The sequence below is a fragment of the Melanotaenia boesemani genome, chromosome 14 (assembly GCF_017639745.1).
Source record: "Melanotaenia boesemani isolate fMelBoe1 chromosome 14, fMelBoe1.pri, whole genome shotgun sequence".
NCBI classification, from domain to species: domain Eukaryota; kingdom Metazoa; phylum Chordata; class Actinopteri; order Atheriniformes; family Melanotaeniidae; genus Melanotaenia; species Melanotaenia boesemani.
This window is the reverse complement of record NC_055695.1, coordinates 8,260,217-8,274,221: the sequence shown is the minus strand read 5'-3', so window position 1 is coordinate 8,274,221 and position 14,005 is coordinate 8,260,217. Positions and strand designations below refer to the sequence as shown.

The 14,005-nt window shown below is 37.5% G+C and overlaps 2 protein-coding genes across 2 annotated transcripts; one reads left to right on the top strand and one right to left on the bottom strand.

Annotated features, from left to right (window-relative positions):
- Window positions 1-416: 416 nt before the first annotated feature.
- On the bottom strand, window positions 417-2,500 carry smim7 (small integral membrane protein 7). The gene is made up of 5 exons (XM_042005234.1): window positions 2,418-2,500; window positions 2,163-2,204; window positions 2,011-2,063; window positions 1,083-1,173; window positions 417-995 (listed from the first exon to the last, which is right to left on the bottom strand). The coding sequence occupies exons 1-5, from the start codon at window positions 2,441-2,443 to the stop codon at window positions 980-982; spliced, it is 228 nt and encodes a 75-aa protein (XP_041861168.1). The 5' UTR covers window positions 2,444-2,500; the 3' UTR covers window positions 417-979.
- Window positions 2,501-3,275: 775 nt separating this feature from the next.
- tmem38a (transmembrane protein 38A) lies at window positions 3,276-12,320 on the top strand. Its single transcript, XM_042005225.1, has 6 exons — window positions 3,276-3,913; window positions 7,988-8,144; window positions 8,420-8,604; window positions 10,086-10,173; window positions 10,618-10,735; window positions 11,541-12,320. The coding sequence occupies exons 1-6, from the start codon at window positions 3,787-3,789 to the stop codon at window positions 11,745-11,747; spliced, it is 882 nt and encodes a 293-aa protein (XP_041861159.1). The 5' UTR covers window positions 3,276-3,786; the 3' UTR covers window positions 11,748-12,320.
- The last annotated feature ends 1,685 nt before the right edge of the window (window positions 12,321-14,005 follow it).

Sequence of the window (14,005 nt, the reverse complement as noted above, 5' to 3'; positions counted from 1 at the left end):
TTTTTTCCAACGGAAACAAATGAAGCTGGTATGCAGATAGTCTGTATGTTATGGTAAGAATTTTGCTGCCCTCTTGTGGTCAGTGTGATGAATGAAAAAACAATAAAGGATCGAGGTGACATGACTTTAGACAAACACCTTTTAAATTTCTGCCTTGCATCTCATATCAGTGCACAAAAATGATTTCAGACTAAATTCAATACAACCCGTTTTATAGCTGGAATACTTTCACATTAAAAGAACACAAAGAGCAGACTATTCTCTCAGCGGCATGAGTGAACTATCAGGAGGACTATTTTACTTCTGTTGCCAGGTGTGGCTGGAATGAATTTTGATGCATAACCTGTAAGTCCTTTAAAGTACAATATTTGGATTTGTGTGTCCTCCCAATCAACAGTCCATTAACATACATTACATAAGAAAAAAATGATCATTTTATTATGAATAAGAACACATTTACAATAGAGTGCATTTATATCAACTTACAGTACATATGTCCCACAATAAAGGAAATTTTAATTTAAGAGGCAGCACAGAACACATACAGGAACTGATGAATAAAACAAGACGTTTCTAAAATGTTTCATTTATGTTAGCGATGCAGAAATTCTGAAGGGACAAACATTGATGTGGTGTCAGTATTTAATCCAGCTGAAGCGACTGATATGCAGGCAAAAGGAAAAATAAAGGATGTTTCTAATATTGGTAGAATAACCACGTTTATATGTGGCAAACCCAAGACAGCTCATGCTCTGTAACAAAGCCCAGGAAAACAAAGATGGGACAGCTGAAATTAAGAGGGTAAAGATGCAATGACTCATTATGTCCTGACAGCCTGAAAAAAGTTATTATTTTCATATATACAAAATGGAGCATAGCTGCAGTTAAAATGACCAGAATAGCAGAAAAGTCTAATCAGAGAAGTTTGTAGCTTGAAAAGTGAACATCCAAGTGGAGGTCCACTCATCGCACAATTTGATCATGATCCAAACAGTCTAGAAAGAAAGAAGACATTCAAATGTTTAATAAAATAAAACAAAATTGTACAAACCAATAAAATGGACAAACCAAGGGCTACTTACAAGATCATGCAGAACATGATGAAGATATTCCACAGAGCGATGAAGATCCGAAAGTATCGCAAACTAAGCAGGAATTCTCTGATATTGTCACCTAAAAAACAGCAGGAGAGAAAGTATTCAGAGCATTACCTTCTGCAATAGTTACAGACACTGCTAAAATACAGCTTAAATATAAAAATTAGGATTAAATGAAATCATCTGCCTTATCAAGAATCTCTCAGTTTGCCAATCTTGACCATTTAGAACATGGACAAAGAGGTGTTAGAGGGTATTTGGTATTGGAGTGTTAGTAGATCTTTGGAGCCAGTGGGCCTGGTGGTGTCTCTGCTTTGGGCTTTCTTCCCACTGATGCAATCTGATCTTACTAGACATGTATTTGAGAAAACTGGAAGCCAGGTGAGGCTCAGACTCTATGTCCTGTTCTTCAAGACCTTCCTGGATAGTTTTTGCAGGGCCTAGAGATTTCCTGTTGGGGGAGGCTGCTACTGTAGGGGATGAGTTATGGACATGTGGAATTGTTACTGGTCCACAAAAACGTTTAGGTAGGTGGCAAGTGGGTAACATCCTTATAAGCGCCAAGATGAAGGTTTTTTCCAGCAAAACACTGTAAGTGTAACAAGACGAAAAGTGTTTCTTACTGCACTTATGAACGATTTAATGTTTGAGCTGATATGTGTGTATCTTGCATTATTTATCAAAAATGATTTAAAGTCCTGAGAAATAACAATTTTCGCTACACAACTTGCTGCAAAACGTCATAGCTTCAAGAAGCTTCATGTAGCCATCTTCAATGTGTCTGCTGGAAAGGTTAGTCATTTTAGAGCCAAGTTTTAGCAATAGCTACTTGTCAAACATTTTATGATTTATTTTAAACGAATCAATTAATGTGTTTTGTACATCACTCTATACAACACGCAACTCAACACACCTGTTGTTGGAGCTCCGGAATCATCTCCAAATCCCTGCGTCTCCTTCCTCTTTCTGCAAAACATCCAGTTTTCCTCAATCAGTTTATAGAGCTTCAAAACTTTACATGTACATGCATGAAACGTTTAGAAAGTAGCTAACTTTCATACTCACAGCTTAAAATTCAGCACCGCCCCTGCATTCACCAGTAAAGTCCTAAAGGACAGAGATATTGTGACAGTTAATATTATTCACCTGATAAGCTAACGTTATTAGCTGCTGAGCTGGCATAAGCGCAGAGCTAGTTAGCATTTTGTGTCATTCGCCGCAATCTTCTTACAAAAACAATTCACAACAACACAACCAAAAACACATAATTCACACAAAACGCTTTGCGATGTAAAATGGGCTATAAAATGAATAAATCACCCGAATATTAACAGATCCGCGATCATCTTGTTCACGTCACATCACAGGGACACTCTACTTCCGTGTTCCTGACGCAATCAGAAATGTGACCAATAACATTTCATTATGCTAAAAAAAAAAAAAAAAAAAAAAAAAAAATCCACTGTGTGTCCACCGACACCGTGTGGACTTGCTCTAAATGGCAAAAGATTTAGAAGCACACGACCACTAATTTGAGTGTCAAAAACTGAACCTGAATCTGGTTTCTCCCCTGGAAATGGCAGAGAAAATTTATGGCGGAAAATACCGTGTCATTACAAGAAGAACGTAAATTACCGAATAGTAAGCCAGGATTGTAATTCAAAATGTTCATTATCAAATATATAGAAGCCAAGAGCAGCAGTGCTTATTTACTTATTTACTATTTTGTTTAGGCTACTCGAGATTATGGTTTAATTATTATATATATATATATATATATATATATATATATATATATATATATATATATATATATATATAAACAGCCTTCCCCTGTAACAGTTCAGAAAAGCCATAATATCCATAATGAATGAACGAATCCCTGACAGTAAAATCTAGAGTTTCTTTTTAAAATTTTATTTATGCACCTCAATTAGTTTCAGCAGTCAAATGCAATAAAAATAAATACCATAAGATTCTTGCTATTTTAGGAACAGCCTTTAATTGGTTTTAATTTGGCGCCCCCTGTTGGTGTCAGAAAGCAGCACAGTTCTGGGTATGTACAAAATACAAAATATGCAAAAACAGAACAAAATAATTGATTGCATTCTAATAATACATATATTTGCTTTCTGTTTATCTAAGAGGTCTAATTGTCACTACAGCTTCCATTTCAACATTTTCTGTATCATCGACAAAACACCAAACGTTGGGATCGGAGACGATCATCTGGCAGAATGCAGCCTCGAAGCCGGATATATGATCCGGATTATGGCATGTTTTTATGAACTGGTGAATTAATCTTTGTCTGTATTAAGCGGTGACACGTGTTTGGAAATTTATTACGTCTCATAGTTTCATTAAACCTCTAGCAATGCCTTGTGGCCCACTTATGATAAAGACAGAAGGACAAGCCTTTTGTTTTCCAGTACGATATTCAAACAGCTAAACCTGTCGTCTGAAACGCGGAACAGCTGGCACGGAGCGCAGATGAGGATGATGATGCTGCTGCTGCTGAGACTGTGGACATGAGTGTTATTAATAGGAGGGCTTGAGTGTCACAGGCTTTCACTGTTAAGACCGGGGGGCTTGAGAGTCGGTGGACATCGGGTTGGGGGGGCCTCTGATCCAGACTGCGCAGTTGGAATAAAAAGAAAAACCCAGGGATTCTGCTCATCCAAAAGCCAACATGGATAACGTGCTGGGAGTTCTTAATTTGGGCGATTTTGCCCAGGCTTTCTCCAAAATGGGAATGTTTCCCGTGTTTGATCTTGCTTATTACATCGTGTCCATCCTCTACCTCAAATATGAGCCAGGTGAGTATGTTTGACACTTTTCTGTTTGCTCTTAATCAATTTGGCTTTTAAATTAGCCATATGTTCGTGTTATCCTTTGATTAATATAATCTGAATTCACGCAGTCTCTGCTTTGCGTAGAGTTCATGCGCCACATTAAGCAGAGACGTCTGAACTGAACGTAGATGGTCACAAAAAGTAGGATCTATCTAAACTAATATATTTGAAGACTAGTAACTTAAGTTTAAATTCATTAATACTTTGAAATAATGATTAACATATAAAAAAATCAGTAACTGGTGATTGAATTTAATCGTTTAAAGTCATTTTTGTGAGATAAGGAGTTCTTACATTGCCAAGACTGTTCTTCAAGGACGTGAATTTGAATTTATCTCTATATCCTTATAAAGCACGACCTGTTACATAAACTCTTAACATCAGCTCTGTAGCTCTGCTCACTTTCTGTGAGGTATTATGTGTGTTGCAGCTGAAGTCTGACCTCTTTTACATGTCCAGTTATTGTTGGAAACCACTTGAGGAGATTAAACCTCTCAGATTTAGGTTGATAGTTTCTAAGATTTAACCCCTTTGAGCAACAGAGCCTGAAGGAGGATGAAACCTGAGAGGTCTGTGCATAGCAGCAATAAATAGAAGAGCCTGAAATAGACCAGTCAGTGTGCCTCCAAAGCCCCTCTGCTGCACTTCTTTTAGGCCCCAGTTAGTTGGATTAGTTATACTGAACATTAGAGCTGAAATTAAGTATTGCAGCTTTTATGACCTTAATATCCATGTATTTTGTCCAAGAACCTGTTTCCTCAACTAGAAACCAAAGTCCACCTTCATGAGAATGGGCACTGGTTGCTTACTTTTATTCAATGTAAAACTTAATTGGAGACATTACCAAGCACATCTCAAATGAATTATGTTCTAAAAGGAGGCTGAGATGTCTGTTGTGTCTTTTTGAAACAGTTTGAGCTAAATTCATTTGCATGTATTTTAAGGATAGAACCAAAATGTGATGTTAATTGATCATTGCCCACATTTTCCTCAGTCTTGGTGCTCCAGTCACTTTGCAGCAAATAGTTTCCCCCCCCAAATATATAATCATTTGTCTTTTTCAGAACTTGTTTTAGACCAGCTATCTGGGGAGAGTTATTGAATATTCTCTGATCTGATTATTTATCTGCAGTAGCGTGTTAGAGGGTTATGATGATGATTAATATTAAAGTTAAAATTAGTCAATGAAAAAAGGTTTAAATAAGTTCTTAGCAAACATTTCCTTCATTTAATATAGGCTACAGTGTCACATTTTGAGAGTACCACTTTTGAGAGACATATAATAATTTGAATTGCCTTTTGTGATGTGTCTCGAGTCAGTCAAAGTTTTCTTTTTTTTTCTTTTTAAATCTATATATAAGATGTTTTGAAAAAGTGAGCTGGTTGTTGCTGAGTTGAAGATGCCAATGTTCATCTAATATACATTATTTTCTATTGTCAGAAGTTGAGTTACATTGTTTGTAACACAGGAACTAGAAGCATAAGCAGTTCCCCTCATCTTATGTAATCAATTTGAGTTGTTTTATTTCCCTGTGAACTGTCCACTTTTACTTCAGCAAAGTTAAATGAAGGAAATTATTCATATTAACAGACACATTTGTAGTTGAGTGAACACATGGATGGAATTTTTTAGGGTCAGAAAGTTTGAAGTGTGTTAAAAAGTTGATACAGCTCAGTGCTGGTGCAAGTCACCCTGTTCATGTTCCACATAAACTCAAACTTGAGATAAGGCTTGTCTATAAGTTACTCTTGAGTGTTTTAAAGTTAGCCTCCTTTCCTTTGAGCTCAGGTTGGCTGTAGCATGTGGCTGCCTTCATGACTGGAACTTTACCTTATTTTCGTTCCTGAAATTTGACAGTCAAATGATTTGTGCTGACAACATTTATCAGATCACTTATAATTTCCTCCTTCGTGCATGTGTCAGAGTCAGAGACTTCTAGTTGACAACATATGCTCCAAGAGCTTATGAATGAATCCTCAAGTTGGAGACAGGAGAGGCAAGTGTGGGGTCAGAGGTCATGGTAGGCCTAACAGTTGCAAGGCAGGAGGAGCACGTTAGCAGAATGTATTTATAGGCAGGGTGACATTTCTCAGGATCAGATTGCTCCCACACTGAGCGCCAGTTGCACCACGACACCCTCACCCACCTGTTGTCAAAGGTTTGTGTGCACGTCTTGATCTACTGTAGCTCTGTAACAATCTTGTAACACTAACTCCTTATCCACATCGTATATGTATGCAGTCTTTGTTATAAGATCAAATTTGGAATATTATCATTCAACATTTACATGCCATGTCTTCATCATGGTTTATGTTTATACAGATTTAATATAAAACCATGCTCAAAATAAAAATTAAGGGAAGCCAAACATCCTGAGTGCAAATAATAAAGAGGAAATTAAAAAATGACGTCTTCCAGACAAAAGTCAACCAAAGTGAGCCATATAATGAGACAAAATAATCATAATGGAATAAATATGACTCAAAACAACCAAAATTGGACCCAAAATAAGCCATCTAGGGCACAAAATGCTTCACAGTATTTGACCAGATGTTATTTATCTAAAAAAAAGGCACATAGTTGTTAAAAAAATAAGCTAAATTATTAAGAGTAGAACAAATTAACATGGTTTCTGGGTTTTAACTTTCTTTCTATAGGACAAGAGGGCGACCTTTTTCATCTGTCTTCACCCAAGTGTCTGAAGTTTCATAATCCATGTATAACAAACACATTATAGGAACAACGGGAGTGAAAATTGCAATACTGAGTTTTCTCTTCAGAGCAGCAGCAGAACAAAGTACCCTTTCCCCTCACAATTTACAGATTTGAAATACTTTACCCAAGTCTTTCTGTTCATGCTTTGTACTTTTATACAAAGCATGTGATTAACCACTAAACCTCAATTTCCAGCTGAATTAAAGAACCAACAACATGCACATTATTTAATTTGCACAAACCTGAGAGGAGTCATATTGCATTGTGAATACCCCTGAATCTCTCTAGTGGCAACATTTCTGAACTCTAATAAGAAAAGACTTTGACTGCAGATCATTTACTTTTTTACTTATCTTTTTCTTTGCATGTTGTACTGTGATTCTGCAAAAATGCTCAAATCTCTGAGCTACCATCTTTGTGTTGTAGTTAGCACAGCATGAACCTCGGCATTTTTGTCTGACTCTCATAAAAGGTTTGTGCAATTCTAATGGATCCCTGTTACATTTTATGTCTGACACATTGTCAGTCAGTCACCTGGGTTTATTACATAATACACTTAAAAAGAAGATTTATCTGATATAAAACACACTGTTTATAAATAGCAGAGAGCTGTATCTTCTGCAGAATCCTCTTAAGTGAAGTTTTTAAAAGGTTTTTGATAAAATAATATGCATACTATCAGGGTGTGACCTGAAGTGTTTGACTGGGTGGAGTTGAAGATACAGCTCACAGACACACACGGGATTGGCTGATAATAAGTCTTCAATGTTGCCAGTAACAGTTTGGTCTTAAAAAGCTGAGAAGAAGTTTTAGAAATCCACTTTTCTGGCAAAGCTCTCAATCAAACATTTGTAATTGTCATGAAAATCAAATATAACCACAGTGTTTTGTATTTGTCTGAGAAGAAAAGCTGCTACTGCTGTAATTAGAGTAAAATTTGAAGGATTTAGGAAATTCTTTTTAAGACAGCTGTAATTTAATGTTTTTTTATTTATTTTTTTATTTATTTTTTTTATCAGGGATTAAGTATAACTGATATTTTATGCATAGAAATTACACAAAGAGAGACAATGCTTTAGGTAACAGTTCTGAAATACAGCAACCCCACATTATTACAGGATGAGTATATGGGTTTATGTCTATTATTTCTGTCAAGTGCAGAATAAATTATTTAGAAAATAATTTAGTGAATTTCCATTTAGATAAACCTCTACTTAAGTTTGTGAATGATATTAAAGCTGTTAAGTTATAACAGCTTCTGTTGTCCGGTGCTGCGTTTTGTTTGTTTTTATGTCACTGACAGCTCATCTGCTGTGTTCCAGGTTCGGTGGAGGTTTCTCGCAGGAGCCCCGTGGCCTCCTGGCTCTGCGCCATGCTCTATTGCTTTGGTAGTTACATCCTGGCAGACATCATGCTTGGAAGCAGCCCCATCGACTATTTCCAACACAACAGCCACATCCTGCTGGCTACAGCCGTCTGGTGAGAAAATACCGAGAACGAGTCTGCTTGTGTGCCACAGGGACTCTGTTTTGCTCACATGTGGATCAATGTGCTTTTAAAGTCCTTCTTATCAGTTCATAAATGTTTACTTTTGCATCTGAAATGCAGCAGAAATCTCAGCTGCAGTGTCCACTAGCGGCCCTTAAAAATTCATTAGGATGTGCATGATCACATATTATGTTACAAACAGACCTTCCTCCACTCTGATATGTCTTACCTCACCATTTCTCTGCATCAATGTCAAACACGAACAGGTATCTCCTCTTTTACTGCCCGCTGAACCTTTTCTACAAATGTGTGGCTTTCCTGCCTGTCAAACTGGTGTTGGTCGCTCTAAAGGAGGTCGTCCGCACTCGTAAGATTGCCGCAGGTGTTCACCATGCCCACCATGCATACCACCATGGCTTCTTCATCATGGTGATTGTTGGATACGTCAAAGGTTGGTGCTGTGTAATAATTACTTTATTACACAATGACATATTAAAAACAGGTTTATTATGCTTAAAAACAGCAAAACCCCCAAACACGAGTTATAAAGCTCTTCAGCTTAGTGACATTGTGATTCATATTTGGAGCACTTTAATTGATTTTAACTTTATTAAAGCTGCAGGGTAGTTTAAAAATTTTTTCCAAGATTAGTCAGTAAAAGCTCCACAACTGTGAGGCCTGAATAAAACCACTTTTAGCTCCATGAATGAACCTTTTGGAGAACCTTTCAGTAGTACAAGTTCAGAATGGCCATGCTTGACATGATTTTTCAAACGCAGTTAGAGAGGTCTCAATTAAATTTTCTGATGATCTCAGACTGGAACAAAGCTTGTATTGTTGAGATAATGAATTAATGTCTGTCATTGCTGCACTTACTGAAGGAGAGTCTATCAACCACTCATCTTATCCTGCTACGAGGAGAAAATATCTGCACTAATAACTGCAAGATTACATGTTTGACAAACAGGCAACACAAGAATCTTGAAAGCTGGAATTACTGTGGTTGGGTGACCTTTCAGTCACAAATCAGGATTAATTTTAGTCATGTGAATGTGCCACCTTTGGAAACATTTGAAAATTGGTGTCAGCTGTGATTTTATAATAATTATAGCCTCTCACAGTTTCAGTTGCTGCTTGTATCAAAGAGGTTGTAAAGGAAGTAAGAGGCAAATCTGGCTTCTGTTTGTACAAACCCTTCGTACTTTACTTGCAGGCAGTCTCTAGTGTTTCTTAGTGGATCTGCAGTCTTTGCTTGCTATGAATTTCTCTGCTGACAGCTGCATTAAGTGACGAAGTGCAACACCATCAGCAAAGCAGCCAGATTTAAACATGAATGAGATGCACATGTGCACTGGATTAACACCCTTTGGCCTCATATGGTCTGCACTAATTTGATTTAAAAAAACACTTGGAAGTAGAAAGCTAAGAATTCATTGTTTTCGCAGACAATCTAAAGTATGTGCTATATGTGCTCTCAAACCCTACTGATCTTTGCATTAATCATACATAAATGAGAGGTATCACGTTAGCCTGCTTTGCTATATTTACATATATGACAGGAAAACTAAAGAAAAGCTCCACCAGCAGTAAAAAGTTGTAACTGCTAGTTGTATCAACTTTGCATGGAGTGAAATCTGTTAGATGAGTCATGTCAGTTGATGTAAGGCAGCACAAATACTAAAAAATACTAAAGGACACTTTTCTTCAACTTCCTCAGTATTGAACAGTTTTCTTGGACAGACATGGTGCTAAATAATGTGCTAAAGGCTTTTTCCTCATCTAGTCTCCTACAGTCCTGGCTGTAATAGGGAGGCCCTGCAGGCGTTCAGCCTGAAAACACTGAGAAGCTGAAGCCAGATAAAAGGGATGAAACAAAACAGCCTTTTCTTTTGTCCTCATTTTTTTCTTCATTGTCTATTTTTATCCCTTCAGGATCTGGAGTGGCTCTTGTTTCCAATTTTGAGCAGCTGCTGCGAGGTGTGTGGAGGCCCGAGACCAACGAGATCCTCAACATGTCATTGTAAGTGTGTGAGAAAAAAATATACTCATCACTACGTCCTCAAGGCTGTATTAATTTCACATGGTGTGCTTTTCATAAGGTCTAAATGTGATTATGATAAATGGGCATTCAACATAGAACACAAGCATGAGACAGGTTTGTTGGAGCCACTTGCGTGTAGAATCTGGCACTTTGACTTTACTGCCTCCCAGTGCCAGTATCTAAAATGACATATAAATCTTACCACATAGTAGATGCACACTGTCAATATCAGATGAAAACTCAATCATTAAGAATGATCTCTTTCCCAGTTTTACACAGATGATTTTAGAAGGCAGAGCAAATGTTTGTTTTTGTTTAAATATGCCAAATCTTTAGTCAAACAACCAACTAAAGTAAGAATATAATAAAAAATATGGCAGCATGTTGTATGTCTTACTGACAGTCTCTTTTTGGTCTCTACAGCCCGACCAAAGCCAGCTTGTACGGCGCCATCCTCTTCACCCTGCAGGAGGCTCACTGGCTGCCAGTGTCCAAGGGCACCCTCATCCTCATCTTCACCCTCTTTATGGCCACAAGCAAGGTAAAATCCTCATTGTGCATTGTACTGCATGGGACAGGATGAAGTTATTTATCACTCCTGCTACGACCCAGGTCATGAGTCACTTCAAGGAGAATAAACACTGAGTTAGAGTAAATTAAAGGTTTAGTTAAAAAACAGTCAGGGTCAAATATCTTTAGAAAGCAGCACAGAAATGAGCAGTTTCTGTAAAAACGTTGTGGTCATGCATTAGTAATTGAAGATGAACATTGAAGCTGAAGTTGAATATTTCCATTTTCCCATGTCTTCAAACACATACAGGTTGTGTGTGCATTTGTGTGCACATACAAGTGTGCGTGTCTGTGTCTGGGAGTGACAGACAGAGATTACACTAGTGGGACACTAGAGTCTCCAGACAGAGGATGTATTTCGGGCAATCATGGCATTTTTACTGTATGGTTGTAAAGCCGTCTAATGTATGCTGCATCATATTTTAGGATTTTAGTTGGCCATGAGTTCTTAGGTTTTTTTGCAGCAGAATCCTCCACGGCGGGGCTGTTGGTCTGCTGTTTCGGTCTATTTGTTGTCAAAAGCCAGTCCATTTTGTGCTAGCTAGCTACAAGCTAGCTTGAGGAGCACAGCGGCCCGATAACAGCCAAGTCTACACAGATTATGATGTCATCATGCCAAACTTGCTGCTGAACTTTATTTTTTTATTTTTATTTTTTTTTAGCTTCCTTCTAATTTTCTGGCAACCCCCACGTTGAAAAGCACTGGTTTAAACTTATTATAATGCAAAAGTCAATGAGTTGTACCTTGCACCAACAGCATATCTCTTTCGCTTTAGGTGTTGATGACCGCCAGACACTCTCACGGCTCCCCCTTCGCACTCATTGAGTCCTGGGTATGCCATATCCTCTTCGGCTCTCCTCTGGGTGGTGGTGAGGAGGACCACCATCACACTGCCCCTGCTGCTGCCCCCATCTCACCTCTCAAAACCAAGGAGGAGTTGAGCGAAGGTGCTCGCAAGAGGAAAGCCAAGAAAGCCGAGTAGGACACCATGCTGCGCTGATTAAACTGCATCTGACTCACCCTCATGTCGTCCACATGACGGGACCTCCCATTCCTTTCCAAGGAAAGGGGCATTTTGATCTTCTGCCAAACGAGACCCTGTCTATTGGAGCAACATGGTGCTTTTTGCATTTTACATAGCTCAAGGACTCTGTAAATACAAAATCAAATGTTTCACACTTCAACCCAACGTGGACATTTTAAACCTATGTATTTATACATCTGTGAAAATCTGCATCCGTGCTCAATGCTGTGTGACGATCCACGTTTAGGAGCTGCAAGGCCCACTTACGACGGCCTTCGCTTCAAATCAGTAATTGTGCTACCTGGTGAGGTAGTTTTCTTTTAGCCCCTCAAAAATCCTTATTTCTTTTGTTCATAAAAATTTATTTCAGTAAAGAAAAACAACAACAACAACAACAAAAAGAGACAAGTTAACCTGAGTCCCAGTCAGAAATTCAAATGTGAATAAGCATTATGTGAAAGAAGATTTCAGCTTTTTACACTGACATTAAAGCAACTTCATTTCTTTGAATAAAATGAAGAGAAAGACTGAGTCTTGGTGCTGTCTGTCAATTTAATGATGGCTTCTTTTGTTGAGTAACATAAGTATCTGAATACTTTAAAACATTTGATTTTCTGGTCTAGTTTTAGACAATGTGCTGTTAACTTTGTTTTCATTAGAGAAACTTTAAGATGCTTAATGGAGGAAACCTTTTTATGATGAGGGCTGATAGAAATATGTTTTTTTTATATTAAATTTGATTAAAATAAGAGGAGAAACGTTTATATTTCATATCAAACTTATAGTGAAAGAAAGGAAGTAATTTGGCTGGATAGTACTTTGTTGTAATTTCACTTTATAGGACTAATGTGAAGGGTGCCTTGCAGTCCAACTGGAGAAGAAAAAGGATCATCAAACTGTGAATGTTGCCTCAGTGCTACATGGACCGCTCTTAACTACTTACAGAAATAATTTTAAATTGGTAAGTATGGTTTTGCTATTGTTAGTAATGTAGCGTTAGTATATCTCTGTCGATTTGGCTATGAAGGAACCAAACAGGCTTGTGCCTTGTTGAAATATAGTTCTGCTGTTTCTTTCATGCCTTGTTCCAGATTTAGTGACATCTGAAAGGCTGTAACTAACAGAAATACTCCTTCTTTATCCTCATTGTTTCATTTAACAATTTCTCCCACAAAAAAAAAAAAAAAAAAAAAAAAAAAAAAAAGCCATAAAGTGAGGAAAAACCAAGAACAACAGCAACAAAACATCTATAGGGCTATAGTGTTTACGTTTTTCCATTCTGGGTTATTATGGAAACGTCTAGGTTCATGTAATTGACTACAGGGGACAAGTTGAGTTTGTGGTTACACAGTTAAGATTTTTAATATTAGAACAATGCCACAATTTTTATTGTTTGAGTTACTGATAAAATTTCCATAAAGTTGAGAAGTCTTCTAAAACTAAAATGTGTAATTTATTAATTTGAAAGTGAACCTTAACTGAGTATATAAAAAATGCTTAAGCATTTTTCCAAACCAGATTTATTGTACTTTGATGATGTAGATGAACACTCATATAGAAGTGTTGGAAATGAGGCACAAGAGACACAAGAGTTTATGAAATATACATGTAAATGGTGATTGGCGAGGGTGTCAATAGGTGAACCCAGATGTTTAGAAAAATGTTTCTGAAATTAAAATATCAAATAACTTTGGTTTTTACAGCAATTACAGTGTAAAATTTGAAGAAAAGAGACGGTTTAGGGAATGTGCTCAGTGCACAAAGACTAAGGGCAGAAACCACTTTCGAAGGTGTGATCTTCAAGCCCTCTGTTTTGAAAACCATCAGGCCACCATAATCAGGATTGCCAAATGAATTGAAAACCATTAACACAGCATGCTGCTACATTAAAAAAATGCTCCCAAAAATTGTTTTACACACAGGGTAAACCTTTCAAGACCTCTGGAAAGAAATGCTGCAGGAGTTTGTGACGGTAAGGGGTGCATCAGTGTCCATGGAGGACTGAATGTGTGAAGGCATCACTGGAAGGCACGTAATGGAATTTTGGCAAAGCGGCTACCATTATGGTAAGTCATACTGTGAGATCTGTGGCAGCATTAAAAACAACATCAGGAAAACCTATTTTGGAAACTAATCATTTTTTTAAGATCTAATTTTTGTACTTGACGGTGCAGTCATGGGTTAATGTATTTCATGAGAGTCGACCACATGAAACA

What these genes read in the sequence shown, in the direction of transcription:
- smim7 (XM_042005234.1), bottom strand. Translation starts at nt 2,443, where the DNA reads ATGATCGCGGATCTGTTAATATTCGG. An exon ending in GCGGTGCTGAATTTTAAGCT is followed by an intron (nt 2,064 to 2,162) that starts GTGAGTATGAAA and finishes GATGTTTTGCAG; the next exon opens with AAAGAGGAAGGAGACGCAGG. An exon ending in TTCCGGAGCTCCAACAACAG is followed by an intron (nt 1,174 to 2,010) that starts GTGTGTTGAGTT and finishes GCTGTTTTTTAG; the next exon opens with GTGACAATATCAGAGAATTC.
- tmem38a (XM_042005225.1), top strand. Translation starts at nt 3,787, where the DNA reads ATGGATAACGTGCTGGGAGTTCTTAATTTGGGCGATTTTGCCCAGGCT. An exon ending in CTGCTGGCTACAGCCGTCTG is followed by an intron (nt 8,145 to 8,419) that starts GTGAGAAAATAC and finishes AAACACGAACAG; the next exon opens with GTATCTCCTCTTTTACTGCC. An exon ending in GAGATCCTCAACATGTCATT is followed by an intron (nt 10,174 to 10,617) that starts GTAAGTGTGTGA and finishes TGGTCTCTACAG; the next exon opens with CCCGACCAAAGCCAGCTTGT.